Genomic DNA, 22,028 nt, shown 5'->3' on the forward strand with positions numbered 1-22,028 from the left:
TATCTTTCGAGTTATCCTTGAAAATGCTGTTGAAAAACTACTAGTTAATGATGGGAGAATATTATTTACTTCCGCAATCTATTTCAAAAATCATTTAAAAGATATCTGGGAAAAAATTTATCATTTAAGGACGATTGAATGTTGGAAAGTATAAAGTTATCATTGCTTGTAATCTGATCTAAACTCTGAAAGAGAAATGGGCAACCACATAAAAATTACATCAACAAAGCTAGTCATTGCATTTTTTTTTTTTTTTTTTAAGAAAAAAGACAAATGAAAAATAATTTCAGCATTAAGATAGATCTCTAAAAAGTGATATATAGATTAAGCTAAAAAATATAAATTTAGTAAATATAATCCATATTTGTACTACTTAATTTGATTTAATTCAAAAATACTAACAGTTATCAAATTTGACATTTTATTTCAACTTCCTTTTTTCCAATATTTTTTATAATTTTAAAGCATATAAAAAATAAAAAAAACTTCAATGAAGAAAAGAAAAAAAAATTAATAAGCTCATTTGGAATCAGATTGAGATTTAAATTTAATCTTAATTAAGTAAAACAAAGAATAGATGTTTATTGCTAAAGTAATAAGTACAATACTTTCCACAAACAATAAATTCATTTACTCTGTTCAACTATTTGTTGTCATACCGACATATTTGTAGATCGATGTACATACAAGAAATATAATATCATTCATACTGTCAACTGACCTCTTGTAGATATAAATAATTTCAGGTAGTACTATTTCGATTTTTGGAACAATATGAGAACAAAAAAAAAAGAGAGAAATAGATGAAATTGTTGTAATTTTGAAAGAAAATGAAAAAGAGATGTAACGAAGACAGAAAGCTGAAAATAGAGCAGGAAAGAAATGGATGGTAATAATTCAACTAATTAAATCGTCTAATTAATTGACATATCTAGTTGTAAAATTAGATGAATAACTTAGCTATCGATTTATAATAATTAGTTTTGACTAAATAAATGAAAAAAGACAAAGTATAATAAAAGTGAAGTAAGCTTTATTTATGATGATGATAATAATGATAATAGTGAATGAATGTTAAATGACCGATGATGATGATACAGATGATTGATGATGACAGTAAATGATAGCAATGGTTGTAGTCAGTGATAGTTATGATGATGATGATGATGATGCTAGTTAATAGTGATAATGATAGGTGATAATGATAATAATAATAATGATGATGATGATGATGCTAGTTAATAGTGGTAATGATAGGTGATAATAATGATAATAATGGAGAAGAAAGTAAGTGGAAAAGGAGGCGGAAAAAGGATGAAGATGATGTAATGATGGTCGTTTGGGTAGGATGAGATGATGATTGATTTGTAAAATTTCCTTGTTTTACAATAGAGGAAAAGAAATGAGATGAGAAGAGATAAAAGAGAAGAGGGTGAGAGGTAGAGATGTAAAGTAAAAAGGATAAGGTAACAAGCATATTAATGGTAATGTATGAACATTCATTATTGTATACGAAGGAAGTAGGAGAAGGAATGATTGTGCATCCTGCATCTTGCATCTTGCATCTTGCATCTTGCATCTTGCACCTTGCATCTTGCATTTGCACTTATGTAATAATAATAATTTGCAAAATGGTATTAATTCAAACGAATGTTAATTTAAAATATTAATTTATTATATCCATGTTTGTATTAAAATTTCAATAATTACTTTAAAATTAATCATTTTGTTTGTAAAATTTATATGATAATTATATTAAATAAATTATTTCATACATAGTAGAACACAAAGAAATGCAATAAATTATGGTAATTAATTTTAATTTAAATTAATTGTTTAATGAGTGTCACTATATAGTTATACAGCAAATGACTATAACAAATAATTTGTTTTTCTTTAAATTCAATTAATTTAATATCATATATTGCTATAAAAATAATAATGATTATTTGCATCAGTAAAATTAATTTAATTTAATTACTATACAAATATTACAATAATAATTGTTATTAATATTGTGCATGTCTAATAATTGACTGTATTGCCTAATTAAATAAACAAAAAAATGAAAAATAAATTGAAGTAATGAAACGGATTTGATTTAGTTATTATTACACCGAAAACATATTTGAAAATTCAAGAAGACAGAAGATAATATTAATTTTTTCTCTTTTCACCTCCCGGACATACACCACCACATACACATACACATGCATACACAGACGGACTTATTCACTGATCGATTCTTTTAAGTGATGCTACTACTACTACTACTGTTATTTCATTTTCATTCATTTAATTTGTTTAAATCATTTTGCTTTTCTTTTCTTTCTTTTTTTCACTTTTTTTCAATCCAGCATATATATGTATGTGTGTGTGTGTGTGTGTGTGTGTGTGTGTGTGTGTGTGTGTGTGTGTGTGTGTGTGTGTATGTATGTGTATGTATGTATCTGTGTATGTGTGTATGTGTATATGTTAAAAGATTTACTTACTTCAAACAAATCAAATTTCCACTCATTCACTTTCACAATGATGCAAAATTGCTTATTTACTAAAAGTAGCATTTGTCTGCTTGTTATGATATTATTTACATCGATGCTACTACTACTGCAACTATCGTTGTTGTTGTTTACAAATTGAAGAACGAATGTATTTGTGTTTCATGACATATTGATATTTACCTGTGTAAAACATATATAATATAATTGAGATGAATTATTATTGTCTCAAAACTTTCAGCTTTTTCTTCTTTTTTTTTGTTCAAAGGAATTTAATATATAAGTGGAAGGTTTATATATGTTATTTTTGGAAGCAATCAAATTTAAAAAATAAATAAATAGAATCTCTCAGAATTTCAACTAAGCTAATTTGATAATAGCAGAATAAAGAAAAAAAAAAAACAAGTAAGATTAAAATCAGAAAATCAATGAAGAAAAAAAATTTTTTTTCGTTTTTTTATTAAATATTTTTTTTTATATTTTTTATTAAATTTTTATGAATAAATGTGAGGAAAAGATAAACAAGAAAGAGAAAATATATGGTGAGGAAAAAGCATAAAAAAAAAGTTTGATACTTATAAGTTTGAAATTTACAGTGAAAACTAAAAAGTATAACTGATTCTATTCTCCAGAAATATTCCAGTATTCTCTAACTATTATTAATTCATTTGCATTCTCATTCCATTCATTTCTCTTTAATTCATTTCTGTTTAACTTCAAAAATTAGTTATTGCTCAAAATTGGTGTTAAGAAAGAATACTCTCAGTTAAAATTAAAAAAAAAAAAAAAAAAAAAAAAAAAAAAAACTCGAACAAAAAGCAAAAAATGTAACTCATTTCATTTTCAAAAATTTTCCAACAATTCGTATTGATATTACTGATCATTTATTCTATCATTTCATTTCTCATCTTTAAATTTTAAAAATTAGTTATTACACAAAATCATTACAATAGTAAAATATGAAACAACGAAAGTAATATCAGTTTAATAAAGTCGAGAAAAAAACAAAAAAAGAGCAAAGCAATTTTCTTTTCATAATTTCAATGCTTGAATGAAAGTTAATTGCTGATTTATTTTTTCATTCATCCATTTTTATTTATCGTTAAGTAAAAAAAAATTTTTTTGTTCATTTAAAAAAAAATTTTTCTTGAGCAACAATTTTCTGTCATCATCATAACAAATTTTATATGATTTATTTGAGAATGACAATCGATCAACCATTCTTTACATTTTCTTTTTTTCTGCTATGTATAAATAATATTTTGGTTTTCTTCTTTTCATTCTTTCGATCAAAATTACAGTAACATTGATAATTTATTTGCATATATGCATTTAGTAATTTATTGATTATTAGCATTTAATAAGTTAGCATAAGTAATATCAAATTAAAAAAAAAAGAAAAAATAAAATAGAAATATCAAGATTTAATTTATGGTTGGTACTTTTATTTTCTAAATCTAACAAAATTTTGATTTTTTCCAGAAAAGTCCAAATAACATTGCTAATTTTACAGTAAAATATTAATACAAATATTCATCAAAAAGAGCTAAAATTAATTGTAATTTCGATAAAGCAAAATTTGTAACCATTTAACAATATAAAACATAAAATAAATGTTTGGTTAAATGGATGATTCATTGTATCAATTATTGTTTAATGCAAAAAATTCTTTCTCCTAAAAATAGAAAATGATTTGAAAATAGTTAATTAGAATTGGAAATGATTTAGTATTGAAAAGTTATCACTAAAAACAGAAATAATTCAGCAAAATTTTAATCAAATATCTGATAAAACGAATATGTATGTATGAATGAACAATCAAATAATGCTTCAAAGAAAAATAAGGCGAAATAACGAATGAGAACGAATTTTTTTTTTTTTTTAAAAAAAGAATTTATAAAATGATTCGCTTAGCAAATTTTTGCTTTAGCATGAATGCTTCAATAAAAAATTTTGTAAGCATATTGAATGCTATCTTTATTAAAAAGATGAAAAAAAAAAGAAAAAAAAAAATTGCTGCAATATTTACATTTAATGTTTTGTAAATGTTTAGTAATAATTTTATTAATCATTTGTAGAGATTATTGTTATATTATCATTCTCAAAATTGTTTCTTCGAGAATTGAAGAAATAATAAACAATGATTACAAGAGAAGTCAAATAAATGATTCAATCATAATTATCCGATTGATGCATCATTTTTAGTTTTTATTTTCTGAAAAATTTTGTTGATTCAGTAAATAAAATATAGTAAGGAACAAATAGATGAACAGATAACAGCAAAAATTATTTCTTTTTTATTTAAAAAAGGAAAAGCAGAAAAAATAATTTTCTTTTTTAAAATATCATTTTTCTTTTTTTCTTTGAAATGTTAAATTTGTCAATAAAAACATTATATTGTTACTTATTCATATCTATGCATTAACCATAAAATCATTGTAATGTCATAAATGATTTAAATGATGATTAAAATTGCTGAAACAATGAATAAAAATACAATTTAAAAAAAAAAAACTAAAAATAAAAAAAAAAAATTAACAAATTTATTATTATTATTATTATTATTTATTACTGATTAGTGTTAATTATTATCACTATTATTATTATTTTCAGTTTTAATTATCATCGATTGAATTATTATTACTAGTCCTTAATCACTGTAATTCTTCAGTGCTATTATCGATTATCAATTGTTGTTATCAGTTATTATTACTATTAGCGTTTTGTTTACATTTAGTCTATTATTACCTCCTTTTATTAATATTAATACTGCGATTATCATTATTTATTATTATTATAAGTATTAACAATATTATTGTTGATTTTTACTCATTATGATTCATTATCATTATTTATCAGTGCTATTATTAACTTAATCTCTTATTTCCTGTATCAATTTTTTTTTCAAAGTTTTACTTTCATTTCTATTTGCATTCTTTTCCAAAGTTTTACATTCGTTTCCATTTCTTTCATTTCTTTTTTTTTTTTTTTTTTATTGATTACCATAAATTTCACTGTTATCATCATTTTGCTAATAATTGTCATCATGATAATGTATTGCTATTGGAAAATTGATTTAATTTTTGACTTCATACCTGTTTATTTAATTAATTTACCTGATTATCTGCGCGTACATTCCTTACCTATCATTTCGCTGCCATCTATTTGTCAAATATACAAATAAATAAATAAATGATGGTAGTAATTAAATATACTGATGCACATACATACACATACACACACACACACATACATAAATATACCTATAAACATGCATACATGCACACATACATACATGTATACATGCATACATTCACACAGATATGTGATACTCTTATGACTTATTTGTTTAAAATTATTTCATTTTATTTTCACAACTACCTTTCCTTTTTTTTTTTTTGTTTTTGTTTATATCAATTATCTTATCTTTGAAAGAAAAGAAAGTGATATGATATAGGTTAATTCGATTACTTTGAATAAATCTATCAATTATTCATTTATTTTGAATTGTTCTTAATTAATTTCATCTCATTTGCAATGTCATTTTTAATTTTGACAATTTAGATAGAATTTAAGATTTTTTCATTTCTTTTTTTTTTTTTCCTTAACCAATCGAATAATATATCTTATAAGCTTTATATATTCGTAAATATTTGATTGAATTTAAAATGTTCAGCTGTAATACATATTAATGTTACCAAATGGTATTATTTATACACTAATAGCATTTCTATCATTTTAATAGTTCAATAAAGCGATAATTCATCTATAGTATGCATAAATGTTATTAATCATATTCTACTCTAATAATCATTCTTATCACTTTATCAGTTTTATAAAATGATAATAAGTGTGAAGTAAAATTAATGTATCTTAGTAAACCTTTTCCATTTATTTGTTTCAATTTTTTTTTTTTTTTCAATTCATAATATTCTTTCAATTAAAAAATGCATTGATTAATATTTAGTTGAATAATTTTCATTCCTCTTTTTCTTCTTTTCTTCTATTTTCTTTTTTCATAATCAAATATTTGTGTGAATTTAATTTGTATCATTTTCATATATATATTAATTAATTATTCTTTAAAAAAAAAAACTTATAGAGCAATAATTTACAATTTGAAAAATACTGTCTGCTTATTTTTGAATGAACGTTAGTTGATATATTTGATATTTATTTATTTTTATTTTTTTTTTTTGGGAGAAGTCTATACGAGAATGTCTGCAATCCATAACAATATTTATTGCCTAAAAAAACAAAAAAAGAAAAAAAAAGAATTGATAAGCTGAAAATTTTTCATTTTTTTTTTGATGACAGTAAAATATTATTAATATCTGCACCAGTTGCTGCTGTAATTTATTTTTTTCGTTGCTATGTGCATTGTGTAAACTTAAAATCATTTCGTATGATTCATAATAAAATAAAATGGTAAATTTAATTCCAAAATGATGGGGAATGGAAATTTAAAGAAGTGTAATAAATTGTATAGAAATTAAAATTAAATACTGATTTAATAAATAATGATGGTATAACCATACTTATATGTATAGAATTTTTTATTCCATGTCATACTTATTTGCAATTTGTGTTTAATTACGATTTTATTTTATTTTCTTTTAAACTATTTGTTGCATTTATTCTAATCAAAATGTCAAAATTAATATGATAGTATTTTGATAAATTATTTAAATTTGATTTTTTCTCAAAATAAAAATCTTTTCTGTTTTTTTTCTTTTTAGGAAAATTATCTGAAAATGTGTTCTGTCGGCTTACTAGCAAGTGTAAATCCTTCGGGATTACTTTTAGTCTGATATGATAACATTATTCTATTATGCATTCTGTTTTTCTTCTTTTTCTCTGTCTCAAAAATTCTTCTCTTTTTCTTTTATCAACAAATTTGCATTTCTATCGAAATTTGAAGAATTTCTACGAGTAAAGATTATAGGTCGAATTGCCTTAGATTATTTCAAATTAAATCGTTCCTTACTCTTTCTTTCTTTCTTTTCCTCTCTCTCTCTCTCTCTTCTTGTCTCGCATTCCCTTTTCATTTGAACATTTTATTTGAGTGGAAGAGAGAGGAAAAAAAAATGACTGCAAAAGACTGCGACAATTCTTTTCTCATCAAAATTCGCCATCCCTTTTTGTTTTCCCTTCGCTAAATAAGCTTAACTGAAGAGAAATACTAGCAGCAGTAGATGTGTTCCTGAATAACTGAACAACCGGATGATGTATTGTGTGGATGGTTGAACAACCGGATGATGTATTGTCTGGATGGTTGAACAACCGGATGATGCATTGTTTCATTAAATAATATCATTCTTAATATGATTAATTAATGTTAATTAATTAGCAGTATCATTAATGTTATTCTTAATATTAAATCAATGCAAACTACGAGGAGAATATATCCTACAATGACTCTTTTTTTTTTCCTTTAAATTATAAAAGAATAATTGTTAATGAATTCATACATTTTATAAATTAAAATTAAAAATTTTATATATTTAATTAACAATCGTTGTGAACGAATATATATATTTTTGATTAGAAATACTTCATTGAAATGGCTAAAAAAATTAAAAATTTCAAAATTTTTTTTTTTTTTTGAAAAATAGATAACAAAATATTACACTGAAATGCAAAAATAATATAATAATTTTTCAGTTAATTATTTATCATTCTTTTCTTTTTTGCCTATCACTATGTCTTATCTTTCTCACTTTCCAAATTAATTTTTTATTTTAATTTTATTTTTTTCCTAAATTCTAACAATTAAACAGCAAAATTTTTTATCAACACACAATATTTGAAATCATATCAGATCGGATCGGATCGGATCGGATTTAATTTGATTTGATCGGAACTTTTAATTTATTTGAATAAACAGTTGGCAGAAACAAAAGAAGAAAGAAAAAGGAAAATTGTAATCATTTTGATACCAAATAAGTGAGATAAAAATTTGCAATCATTTATTTTGTTTCATTTTTTCAAATGCAAACCATAAAAGAGCAATATTTTCATCAAAATAATGATAATAATAATAATATAATCATAATGATAATATAATAATAATTTTCTTCATAATAACGATGATATGATCATAATAATAACAATAATATAATAATAATTTTCTTCATAATAACGATGATATGATCATAATAATAACAATCATATAATAATAATTTTCATCATAATAACGATGATATGATCATAATAATAACAATAATGTAATAATAATTTTCTTCATAATAACGATGATATGATCATAATAATAACAATCATATAATAATAATTTTCTTCATAATAACGATGATATGATCATAATAATAACAATAATATAATAATAATTTTCATCATAATAACGATGATATGATCATAATAATAACAATAATATAATAATAATTTTCATCATAATAACGATGATATGATCATAATAATAATCATATAATAATAATTTTCATCATACTAATAATAATGATGGTATGATAATGATAACGATTATTGGAATAATAATAATATAAAACCAATGATTTTTTTTTTTTACTTAATATGAATGAAAAGGTCTAATTTGAAGTTTCAATTGTTCAAAGTACATGAAAAAACAGAAATATGTGAAAGTGAAGAAAAATAAATTGCAAAAGATAAGGATGCTTCCTCTTCTTCTCTTTTTTTTTTTATCAGATTTAAAATTTGAGCTTCTCAAAATTGATGCAAAACGAAAATTAGACTCATATATTTTCAGCTAAATGCTTACGAGATTTCCTCTTCTTCCCTTTTTCCTTTTTCTTTTTTTTTTTTTTTTTTTTTTTGCCCCATTTTGCACATTTTTGTAAAATTTATCACAAAAAATTTTAATTCTTTCACATTTCTTTTTCATCCATTTTTTTAGTAAATTATTAGTCACAATTTTTCAAATTTGTTTTTGCTTACTTTAATGAAGTAAAAATATCAGAAATGAAAGAATAAATTGGAAAAAAAAAAAAAAAAAAAAAAAACGATTTATTGATTTAGCTGAAAAATTTGCTCGTTATGTGATTTTATTAGCTTAATTTTTTTTTTTTTTTATTATTTTAAAATAAAAATATCAGAAATGATGATATGTGAAAATGCTTTGATAGGATTGAATTGATTCGATCACCAATCAAATAAATGATCGATCATTTGATCAGTTTATTCCCGGAAGTAAGAAAAGGTTATTATTAGCTTTCTTCCTACTTTACAATAAAATATTAACAGCTTTTCTTTTCATTCTTTAAAAATGAAAATTTATCATTCAAATTTTTAATTATTTTATAATGCAAATCAATCGTTTATGTTTATTAATCTATGCATTTATTTCGTATTTTTTACATTTTTTTTTTTTTTCTAAAAAAACTTTAAGATTTGAAAAAATTTAAGCATTCAATATTTTTTTCCTTTTTTCAATAAATTTATAAGCATGTAAATGTTAGGATTTCTTTTCATAGATGAGAAAAATTTTTGAAATTTAAAAAATTATTTAAATTAATTTTTGCCAAATAAAATAGATATATAAAAATTTAATATTTTTTATCAAATGAATTTTTCGTTTTTTTTTCGTTTTTTTTTTTTTTTCATATTAAAAGCAAAGGAAAAAAATCAATAATCATTGTATAATATTTTCATTTTAAAATTCTTCTCCCAAAGATATTTCATATTTTAAAATAATTATCATCAAATAGTTCTATCGTTTCTTTTTTTTTTTTTTTTCCTTAAAAACTTTTCATTTTTTTTGAAACAAAGTATTTGAATTATTAAAAAAATATTTGGGAATTTATTTAGGCAATTAAAAATTGATATTTTATATGAATTTGCAGGTTTTTATTCTAAATACTTTGTAATTTACAAAAAAAAAAATATCATAAATTAGGTAATGTTTGGAAATGAATAATCGATATATTGTTTTATTCAAAAATTTCGCTGCTATTATTTTTTTCGAAGGAAAAAATAAATTAAAATGAATTTCTGTACCATTTCATTTTATTCTATTAAAATTATTTTTTATTTTTGTATTAATTTAGTTTAATTCTGATAAGGAAATGATAGACAGATTATTTGCCAATTAAAAATTTTTGTAAAAATAAAAATACATTTTGTGAATGGAAAATTTTGCTTCTTAATTTTATTAAAATGTTATATCTATTTGGAAAAATCTATGGTTTTTTTTTTAATGATACTGATGGGAAGAATGAAATTTTAATCGGTTTATAATTAGTGGGAAAATACATTTAATTTCATCTATACCATGAACTCGTTTTTTTTTTATTCTTTTTAATTACAGTTTGAATTTTTGCTGTCATTTTTAAATTTATTTTTCAAATTTCAGTTGTCAATTCTGATTCAACTTAATTCAAAAGGAAATATTGTGCATTCTAACATTTCTCATTTCATTTTCAAAATACTGAAATTTGTATTTCTTTTATTTATTTCATTTCATACTTTTTTTGTTTTAATATTCAGCAAATTAGATAACATAGTTTATATTTTTAAGAAAGAAATGAAAAATATTTCTAATAAACTAGTTTAGAGAAGAAAGCATGTGAAGATTAATTAAGCATTTATCAATTATATGAAAAATTTATAATTAAAATTATAGAATGATCATGTTTTTGTTTAAAAATATTTTTAAAAGATTTGAAAAATTATAATAGCATTGCAACATTTCATATAATTGTGCAATGCATTGAAGTTTATTTACCTTTTTAAAATTTTATATATTATCAATTATCGGATGATGATTCATCGTATTGTTTGCATAATTATTTTCTTCCTGAAGTTTTTTTTTTTTTTTTTTAAATTTTAAATGAAATAAAATACTTTTAAGACAATTGATACTATCAATCATGAAAACTAATAAATTATAATTGTGAAAATATTCGATTAAAATATGAAAATATTGATTGATTAGGAAAATTACATAATAGTAATCAGTAATAGATAAGTGATGGAAAAGTTTCGAAAAAAATGAAATTTATTTTATATTTTGAATATTTGAATTGATTTTTTTTTTTTTATTTTTTGTTTTTCCTTTTTCTGTAATAAATGCTATTACGATGAAATTAGAATATTTAAATGAATTTAATTTTTTTTTATTGATTATTTTATTGCAGTAAAATGACTACAAATTATTCATCGAAATCTTCACCAAAATGCAATGGATGTCATTGTTTAGCGGTATTTTACCTTTTCTTTATTCCTGAATTTTTTTTTTTTAATTTTTATAATTTACATCTGATTTTTACTAATTTTGATTTTTGATAGGTTAAAATTTTTCTAAGATAAATAGTTTTATCAAATGACAATTCCTTCAAAAAAATTCCCAGAAGATTTTCTAATTTTTCAAACTTTAGTCATTTTTCATTTTTTTTTTTTGCAAAATTCTTATAAATTTCTTCTATGGAGAAAAAAGAAAATTTTAAGTTAATAAATCTAAAATTATAGTTTACAAAATTAAAAATTACTTTTCGCTTAAACTTATTTCGTTTTATTTGTTCTAACCATTTATCATACTTATTTTTGTCTAACATTCGTAATAAGTTCAAAATTTTTCTTCTTTTTTAAAATAGAAAATTTTTTTTTTCTGAATTTCTAAATTTCAAATATTATTTGCACTTTTTTTCAAATAAGTTCAATTAATGCTTAATTTAACAAAATATTAAAGTAAAAGAAAAAGAAAATTGCTCAAAATCAACCACCGTCCTATTTCTTTTATATATTTATTTCACATCTGTTTTGTTGTTTTCATTTAAATTTTTCTAAATAAATAAATAAATAAACAGGAAGAAGGGCTATTATTGAAATAATCAAAATAAGCATTATAAATGTAAGAAAGGTTCAGAAGTAGAATTATTGGCAAAATAGAATAAAGATAGTTGACAGAATCTTCGAAATGATTTATGATGCGCAGCTGGACAAGAAGATGATCTCTTATGGGAGGCGAACACATTAATATTTTCTTATCGAATCGAAATTTGATATTTAATTACTTATTTCTACTGCAACTTTAATTAAGTATAATGTTACTAAATTAGCAAATGTATTTAAAACAAAGACTTTTTGTTTATAATTCTCATTGGTGCATTTATAACTTTTATTTATCATTTAGTAAACAAATTTCGATTAGCATTTAGCATATAAACCTTAGATATCATTTAGTAAACAAATCTCTTAATGATATGCATTGCATTATTATTTTTCGTATATTTCTTATTTTTCAAATTAAATTTTTGCTATTTTATTGCAAATGAAATAATTGATACTTTTGAGTAATTCATTTAAAATTTTTGCTAAATATAAATTTTTTTAATGAATTAAAAAATTTTAATTTTTGTTTTAATTGTTGCATCAATCAACAAATTTTGTAATCTATATAATGTATGCACATTTATTCGTTTTTTGAAAATTTATAAGAAATGATTAAATTTTAGATTTTAAAAGGAATAAATTTTGATTTTACAATAAGCTAACTAACTGTCAAATTTATATGAATTAATAAATGAATCATAAATGTGCGTCGAAGTGTAAAAGTTCATATTATAGCTTTTTATTTTATCCATTAAGATTGTTATGATTGATAGCTTATCAATGATATGTAAGCATAAAAGGTATATTTTATCTTAAGTTTGCATTTTCTCCTTTATTTTGATAAACATCAAATTTAAAATGTTTAATTTAATAATAATGATTTTTTGGGTGGATTTGTGGATGAAATAATGTCTTAAAAAAAAAAATGATAAACTTCTATTATACTTAAGTTAATTTTGTTACGCTATAATTTCTAAAGTATTCTTTATATAATAAATTCAAATTAGTGATTATTTCATAATTTAAGTTATGAATTATCATAATTCATAATTTAAGGCTTAAATAATTATTTATCTGAATACATTTGTTTATGCTTTATACAAACATCTAGCTGACTAATTGATCTAATTGATCAATTAACTATCTAATAAGTATACATTTGGAAATTTAGAAAAATTAAATTTCAAAGAATATCAAGTTTTTCTTTTCAGTTGATGAATACATTCAAATAGTTTTTAGATTAATCAAAATATCCTCTAACATATAAAATAATTCCAAAGCAACTTCTTACCTAAATGAAAATATTTAGAAATTCAGAAATTTTTATATTCTCCTTTTTAAATTTACTTTTCAACTAGAAGCATTGGTCTTATTAGTTAAGAATAATTTTATTGCTAATATTAGTGACACTAAATTTTGAAAGTTTTAATAGAATACCTCATATTATACTTTGAATTTAACAAGTAAAAGAAAAAAAAGAAATATTATATATAACCAAATTATACTAATTATTCAGTTTTTCATTTCTTATTTCTTAAATTTTAAAAAGTATGCTATTTAAAAGTACTGAAATCATAAAAATAACGAAGAAATATTAATCGAATTGTCCTTTTTGTCACCACTTCACTCTGTAAGGTGACAATGTGGGTGACATTTAAGAATATGCAATATGAAAAAAAAAAAAACCACCAGAGTGCAAACAAAAAAGGGCATTTAAAATTTTTATTTTTTATCACTAAATATTTTATAAATATGTCTAGTCATTTAATTCCAAAAAAAAGAAAAAAAAAAACGTCAAAAAAATATGATTAATCTAAAATTATATTTTCCATCTGTTCTCAAAAATAAAAACGAACATTTTTTCTTTCAAAAAATCCTGCAAAATTTACAATGTATTAAATTTTTTTACAACAAATTATTCTCGAAGTATTTTGATTTATGATATATTTAAAATTATTCATTTCAAGAATATTTTGTTTCTTTTTTTTCCTCCACTTTAAATTAGCTTTTATTTTATTTAATTTATTTCTTTTTTTTTTTTTTTTGTTTTTAAGTCAATAATAATAACAGTGGTAGCAGTAACATTATTATTTGTTAGTTTCTTTTTTTAAAAAAAAAAAATTATTAAATTTAAAACGAAATAGTCATCTTTTGCACTTTATTTATTTATTTATTTTTTGTTTTTTTTTTTTTTTTTTTTTTTTTTGATGAAAAAAAACGATAAAAATTTTTTTGCTATATTTATTTTTTTACAAATATAGCAAAAATAAGTAAATAAATACAATGTATTAATTTTTATTAGAAAAAAAAAAAATATTCAAATCCTTTCTTTTTATTTTTTTTTTTCAGATTCAAGCAGATGAAAATTATAAACGTTTAGCTGAATCAGATAATATTCAGATTACAATGGATAACATTTCGAGCAACCAAACAAACCAAAGTATTTATTAATTTTTTAAATTAATTTAGATTAAATTAGTTTCTTCTCTTTTTATCAATATATTTTATCACTTAATATTATTTGCTTTTATTTAAAAAAAAAAAAAAAAAAAAATGCTAATTATATAGATGTGCGAAAAAAAATGAAAGAAGTAGTTTCAAATTTAATTTCCATTTAATTATTATTTAAGGAATAAAAATTTTAATACTATAAAAAAGTATAATAAATTTTGTTTTTGTCTTTGCTTTTTTTTTCTTTTTAATTTAGAAGCAGTTTTAAAATTGAATGATAAATTTTAATAACACACATTAAAATAAGCAAATTTTCAACGAATAATTTTCAACTGAATCACTTAATATTACTATTCTCATTTTAAAAGATAATATTGCTTTTTTTTAGCAATAATATACTTTTTTAAAATAGTTTTTTTAATAACAATATAATGTTATAAGCGTTGATGATTGATAAAACATATTGTTATCAACACTGATAATTGATAAAACATATTGTTATCAGCATTGATAATGGGTAAAACGTATTGTTATCAGCACTGATAATGGGTAAAACATATTATTATCAGCACCGATAATGAGTAAAACATATTGTTATCAGAATTAATATGGCTATTAACATAATAATAATAATGATAATAATAACATTCACTATCATTAATATCATCACTTATCTTCGTTAAAAGCCAATATTGTTATTACTCGTTATTATTAATTGTTGCTGTAATTATTATATGATTTAATTGTAGTAAATCCCACAATTTACTACAATTACAGATATTTATGATATAATTTCCGTCTTTCTTTTTTTTTGCTTCAGTTATCAACAAAAAGCTATTACGGAAAACAGCAAAAGTAAAACCGGAAGAGGTATCAACACCAACACATTTCGAGTATTCGTTTTTTTTTTCCTTATTTTTATTTTTTAAAATTTCATTCAAAATTTTTTCAGTTTTCCTTAAAATTTCAGTCATTAAAATATTATTTAGCGATCATTGTTGTAATTTCTCGAATTTCATTTGTTTCAAATAATTTTTTCTTTTCTTTTTCATTTTGCTTTTTAAATGAATGCAATAAAATTTTCAGGCATTTAGTACACATTGAAGATATACAATCGAATGCTAATAATTTTGTTGCGACAGAATTATCACATGATCCAATTATTAGAAATATTTTCAATATGATCGAGAAAAATATCGCTAATACGGATAGTAATGCTATTAATGCTACTACATCTACTGATAATGATAATAATATTACAGAATTGTATGTGGAATCAATCGTGGAAAATCAGGAGAATAATTCTAAAAATGTTACAGTTTACATTAATGATATTGAAACATATGATAATTTGAATACTTTTACTGTATCATCTTGTGCGGTAAATGAGAAACAATCAGTGCTGAAACGAGATAATTTAAAATTAAATTTGAAATGTAGCCGAAAAATGTCAAATGATGAGAAACATCAATCGATACCGCATAGTTTAAAATCAAATTGCAAAAAAATAAATAATCAAAATAGCATCAAAAGTTTCCTAATGTTACCGAAACATAAAAAGCTTACATCAGTTTCATCGTCAGATTCGATCGAAACAGTATCATCCGTTTCACCGTTCAAACCAACACCGATACAATCTCAGTATGCTAATCTTAAAAATAAAGAATCTACCTGTGATGCTATCATTTCTCAAAAAACCGAACAGATGACATCATCATTGTATGAGAATCAACAGGATGCTATAACTGTCAACTCAATGAAAACGGATGCAAATAGTTCTGAGAAAAAGCTTATCGATTTCAAAGATCAGATTGAAATTCAACAAGCACTGAAACAGTTGGATGATGTATTGGATGAGCAAATTGCCATTGAAACTTCTCTAACTTCTTCAAATCCAGAAAAATGCAATGTTGAAATATTTGAAGAGAAGAATGAAACAACGAAACTAAAAGATAAGAAATCAGTGAAACAGTTAGTTGAAATACTTGATTCAAAGCAATTACAGTTTAAAATGCGAAATATGCCATCAAAATTACATTCAACTATAATCAATCAGGATTCCGATTTCACATCCGATAATGAAGGTAACACGAAGGCAAAAGCTTCATTATGCATATCTGATCCGGAAATCACATCAAAACCATCACTTATTGGTGTCAATATTTTTGGTCTTAATGATGGCAAATCAATAGCTGAAATTATTGCTGAGAAACGAAATTATGAAAATTATTCACTTCATAAGCGTCCACCAGCATCACCAAAACCGGTATTGAAGAAATCACTTCCAACTCCAAAACCGAGCACTTCGGATGAGAGAGAACAAAAATGGCTTCTTCCATCATCATCAAATCAAGTAGTAACTCATTCATCTGATATATCATTAGCTGATAATCGAAAAGAAAATATTATCATAACTGTGGATAAGAACTCAAAAATTCAATCGAAACAACAGAAAATATCAAATTCTGAAATGCTATCAACAATTATTAAAATTGATGATATACAATCCTCTACAAATTTTCAATCAATAACAACAACAACAACTAATGCTACTACTCCTATAACAACAACAACGGTTGATATTAATTCAAAAGATTTAAATCAACAATGTTTACCTGCAGTGCAGTATTCGACAGCAAATCATATTTATGAAAATTTAAAACAAAATGGTAATGAAAGATACTTGGAAACATCCTTTAATGGACCAATTGCAATGACAGTAATTAGTGAAAGCAAAAATGGTACAACAAAATCAGCGAACGAAGTAAGAATTATTAGTTTTCTCTTTTTTTTTTTTTTTTTTTTTTTCAAATATGACTAAATATAGGTGATATTGAATTAGAAAGTTTATTTTAATGGTGTAAAATGTGACAATTATGATTAATTATAGTTATATATATATGCTCAGAATAAATCATTTGAACTATATTGGATATGATAATGATAATTGATTATGTGATCAGAGTAGTTCATTTCAATCGTGTCAAATATGATAATCATAAATCAAATATAATTATATAGAATCAAAATTGTTCATTTCAATGTCATGAAAAGAAAAAAAAAATCACATCATGGTAATAAGTACGCCTTTTGATAAGTCACTGATAAGCTTGTTTTACTGTTATTACTGATAAGTTTGTTTTTATTATTTACTGTTATTTTGTTGTTATCACTGTTATAAATTCTTGAAATGAGAACATATTTTAGGATTCTTCACATATATTTCATCATCATCATCATCAGCAACAACAACAACAACAACAACAGCAACAACAACAGCAACAAAAGGAATCTGTTATTGATAAAGGAAAATTTTTTGCTGATAATACTTCAACCGCTTTATCACACGTTACTTGTAATCATAATGATAATGTAAAATGGCGAAGCGATCCTAAAAGACAAGCAAATTTAGATGTATCGAAATTAGAAAATGATCGAAATTCAGAACCAGTACCACCACAACGTACGTGTTTTAAGCGCAATAGCTACGGTTCCGTTTCGGATAAAAGAATAATGCAGCGTAGTACTTCAATGTTTTCCACTTCAACTAACAAAGAATCGAATGACATTACAAACAAATCAATCTCTAACATTATTCATCAACATCCTCCTACATCCATTAATCGATCATCATCATTGTCTATTCCGGAAACAACACGAATTATAATACGTCCTAAACCGGCACCACGACAAATTGATTGCATGAAAAGAGCGACAGTCACTACTGATATTCCTGAGGTTTATGTTTATCCTTCATGTTTAATAATTTAACAATTTACATAATAATTATTTCTTTTTCTTTTATTTTCATGTTTATATCAATGTAAAAATACAATTTAAATTTCATATATTACAATATTACAATTTCAGTTTTATATTTTGCTATAATATTACAGCTTTATTCATTATACGAATAAATAATTTATTTATTCAAAAATTAAACGATGCAAGAAAATTTTTTGATTACATTTTAGGAATAAAAATAATTAGCACATTATTTGTTTGCAAACTTTTAATGAATATGCGCAAATTTGGGTAATAAATATTCTCTAGAATGAATTATATTTATTTTATTCAAATTTAATAAACTTCAAAATTTTTAGATTGAAAATAAAAGTTTTGGAAAAGAGCCGAAACGACCAGTGCCAATACCACGACAAAGTAAACTTAAGGTAACAACATATCACTTTCTTATAAATCATTTGTTTTTATTTATTTATTTTTTTCTGTCTTTATTCATTTAAATGGAAATTTCAGTTTTTTTTTCTTCTATCTATGAATTTAAATTAAATAGCATCATATTAAAAACATTAGCATTATTATTATTATTATTTTGAAGTATATTATTTATAAATTTCCAATTATTATTATTATTTAGGAGGAAAATTAAAATAATATTATAATCCCAGTAAGTTACAATTTATTTATGAAATTATTTGTTTAAACATAAATTATTACTTCAATTTCAGTTTTTTAAATATAAATTTGCTTAATTTAATCTATTTAACAAATTATCGATTTATAATTTTAGACAACATTGAATGATGATTTATTGAAAAAAACTTCATTTGCTGTAACAAAAATACAGCATGGCATCGTTAATAGTCCGGAATCGATGGTAATTTTCAAATTTTGTACGATCATTGAATTATAAATTTTTATTTGAGATAAACTGGAAATCGGGGAATGAAGAAGAAAAAAGAACGGGAAAACGGATGGAAGTAAGAGGAGCAAATTAGTTCCGGAATTTATTTCTAGCAGGAAGACTATGTAAATGGGAATGATAATCTAAAATTAAATCAAAAAATAAAAAATATTCAAAGAAAGATAATGTGTACAAAAATATTTATACAAAAAAAATTTAGCAACATGTATTAAAAAATTTTTTGAAATTGATCAAAATTTGATATTTAAAAAAATTATTTTTTTTTTAAATTTTGAGTAGTTTAATTTAACCAAAATTGTTTATAAATTGAAAAGATTTTTAGCAAAAATTTTCCGAATAAAGAAATGTAATATTTATTTTTATTTTTACAGATAACAATCGCAAAGACAATGAGTAAAGTGAATGTGGAAGAAAATGATAGAAACGAATGGATGTTACATTTGTAATAATTTTATTAAAAATTTAAATTTTAATGTTTAATTTTTTTTTTTCTAAGGGTAATTTGAAATTACTGGTATGTAAAGTGAGCAGCAGATTTTGATATAATTATCAATAATTCTTCTGATTGAAATCTATATGAATATGATATTTGATTGATAGAAAATTGTTCTTATATTTGCTTCACCAATTGATTATATTTAATATTTTTTTGCAACTTTTTAGAAATTAAGAAAATTTTTCCATTTTTCAATTTTGGTTTTAATTAATCATGCTTGTAATTATATTTGAAATTACTATAAAATGATGAAAAAATTAATAATAGCACTTTGAACAATTATATATAAAATTTAATAATTGATAGAAAAATATCTCGTTACCTTGAATTCTAACAACTATTAACATATTAATATCATAAATCAAATTTTTTAATTTTTTTTTTTTTTGTTTTGTTTTTTTTTTTTTGGTTTAAAAAAAAATAATAGCGAAATTATTAACAGAGCAATAAGAATTACGATATAAAAAAAATCTTTAATATTTTTTTTATTCAAATTGGTCAAATATTAAATAAACAGGTAAATGAATAAGTGTAAGTTTGTATCATATCAGTGATGCTTGGTCTATAAAAATAGATCAAGTAAACTTTTTTCTAGAAAAAAGGATCAATTATTTTCGATTGTTGTAAAACTCTAAAATAAAAAAAATTTACCCATTTCTAGTCTCGCATATATTTCATGAAAATGTCAAAATATCTTAGTAAATTAAAAATACTTCAAAAGTTGCTCCAACAATTTTTTTCCTTTAATTTTTTTAAAATTAAACTTTAAAGTTTGCCTTTATATGTTTGCTTCCAAGTAATCATAAATTTCTTGAATAGAAAAAATACTGTTGTACATATTTAATTATTATTTTTAAATTTTCTTATTCAATATGTAATTTATGTAAAATTGAAATTATGAATAGAATTGAAGTTTATTTGTTCATTTATTCTTGAAAATATGCTATCAGTAAAATATCTTTGTATATATTACTGATATAATTTATTCACTTAGAATTTATTCATTCGATGTGACAATATCTTACCGTAATTCCTTCATACAATATCGTAGTATTAACAGTATGTCATTTCTCTTATTCTTGAAAATAATTCTATTTTAAGGCATTGTTGATAAAAATATCATATAATATGTTCTTTAAACAAAATATACTTTATAAAATATGCTAATAATTTGAAAATAAAATAATTTATGAGACACTTACAGTATGAAGCGTAGTATTACGGTATATAGCATTACAGTATGCAGTATCGCAAAAAACTTTGACATTTGTCATTTTATTTTGTTTAAATCCACTCACAGGCGTAACAAACTTTAAATAATTATGTTTAAGGACATAAATCATTTTTGATAACATTTTAAATATGGAAGAAATCAAATGATTAAATATTTGAATTGAAGAAATCGATTTACTGTACATTTGCACAGTAATATGAGGTGTCACAAGACTTATTATTTGTGATATTAGTTTGCTTAAGTAAGATAGAAAGATGTTTGCAAATAGAAATAGTTACAAAAATTTTATTGTATAAAATTATTTATGAAATGGAAGTATGCTTGTAAATCGAAGAAATGAATTTGAATGGCTATATTAAAGAATATAATTATTATTTCATCGATTGCATTTAAAAGATGAAAATCCAAAAATGATCATATTTTAAAGTGTATTTGTAAACAAAAAGTATTTATAAAAATTTTATTGCATGGAATAATTGTGTAAATAAAATGAAAATAGGCGTATACAATAAGTAAACTTATACAACATAACTTTATAGTTAAAAAAAAAAAAAAAAAACAATTTCGAAAGTTCATGTCAAAAGATTAATTGGATGAAATTTTAGAAAATCTTAGATATGTCACATTTTTAAAGGAGGGATGAAATAACAAGAAAAAGAAGGAAAAAACAAAATAAACTATTCAATCAGTGATAAATTCCTGTTCACAAATATTATGATTAAAGATAATACAACTCCCAAGGAGATCAATAAACTGAGAATACAAATAATAGTAGCAATGATGATTGTAGTAATCATATTGCTTGTGATTAGTTAATTAATTAAGTATTTAATTATAAGGTATCCTAATTGTTGCAATGAT

General features: G+C 22.2%; 1 protein-coding gene across 2 annotated transcripts; it reads left to right on the forward strand.

The window, feature by feature from the left end:
- Positions 1-11,630: 11,630 nt before the first annotated feature.
- On the forward strand, positions 11,631-19,883 carry Bm7891 (Uncharacterized protein; the record flags this gene model as incomplete). 2 transcript variants are annotated; one of them, XM_043076346.1, is made up of 8 exons in its annotated part: positions 11,631-11,690; positions 14,670-14,760; positions 15,592-15,664; positions 15,858-17,535; positions 17,979-18,509; positions 18,875-18,943; positions 19,303-19,389; positions 19,809-19,883. In XM_043076346.1, 8 exons carry the CDS (start codon positions 11,631-11,633, stop codon positions 19,881-19,883), a joined length of 2,664 nt encoding a protein of 887 aa, XP_042932280.1. The 2 variants fall into 2 exon arrangements, with proteins under 2 accessions (XP_042932280.1, XP_042932281.1); XM_043076347.1 differs by lacking the exon at positions 11,631-11,690 and having other exon boundaries at positions 14,727-14,760.
- Between the last annotated feature and the right edge of the window lie 2,145 nt (positions 19,884-22,028).

The sequence above is a fragment of the Brugia malayi genome (genome assembly GCF_000002995.4).
Source record: "Brugia malayi strain FR3 genome assembly, contig: Bm_v4_Chr1_scaffold_001, whole genome shotgun sequence".
NCBI lineage: Eukaryota > Metazoa > Nematoda > Chromadorea > Rhabditida > Onchocercidae > Brugia > Brugia malayi.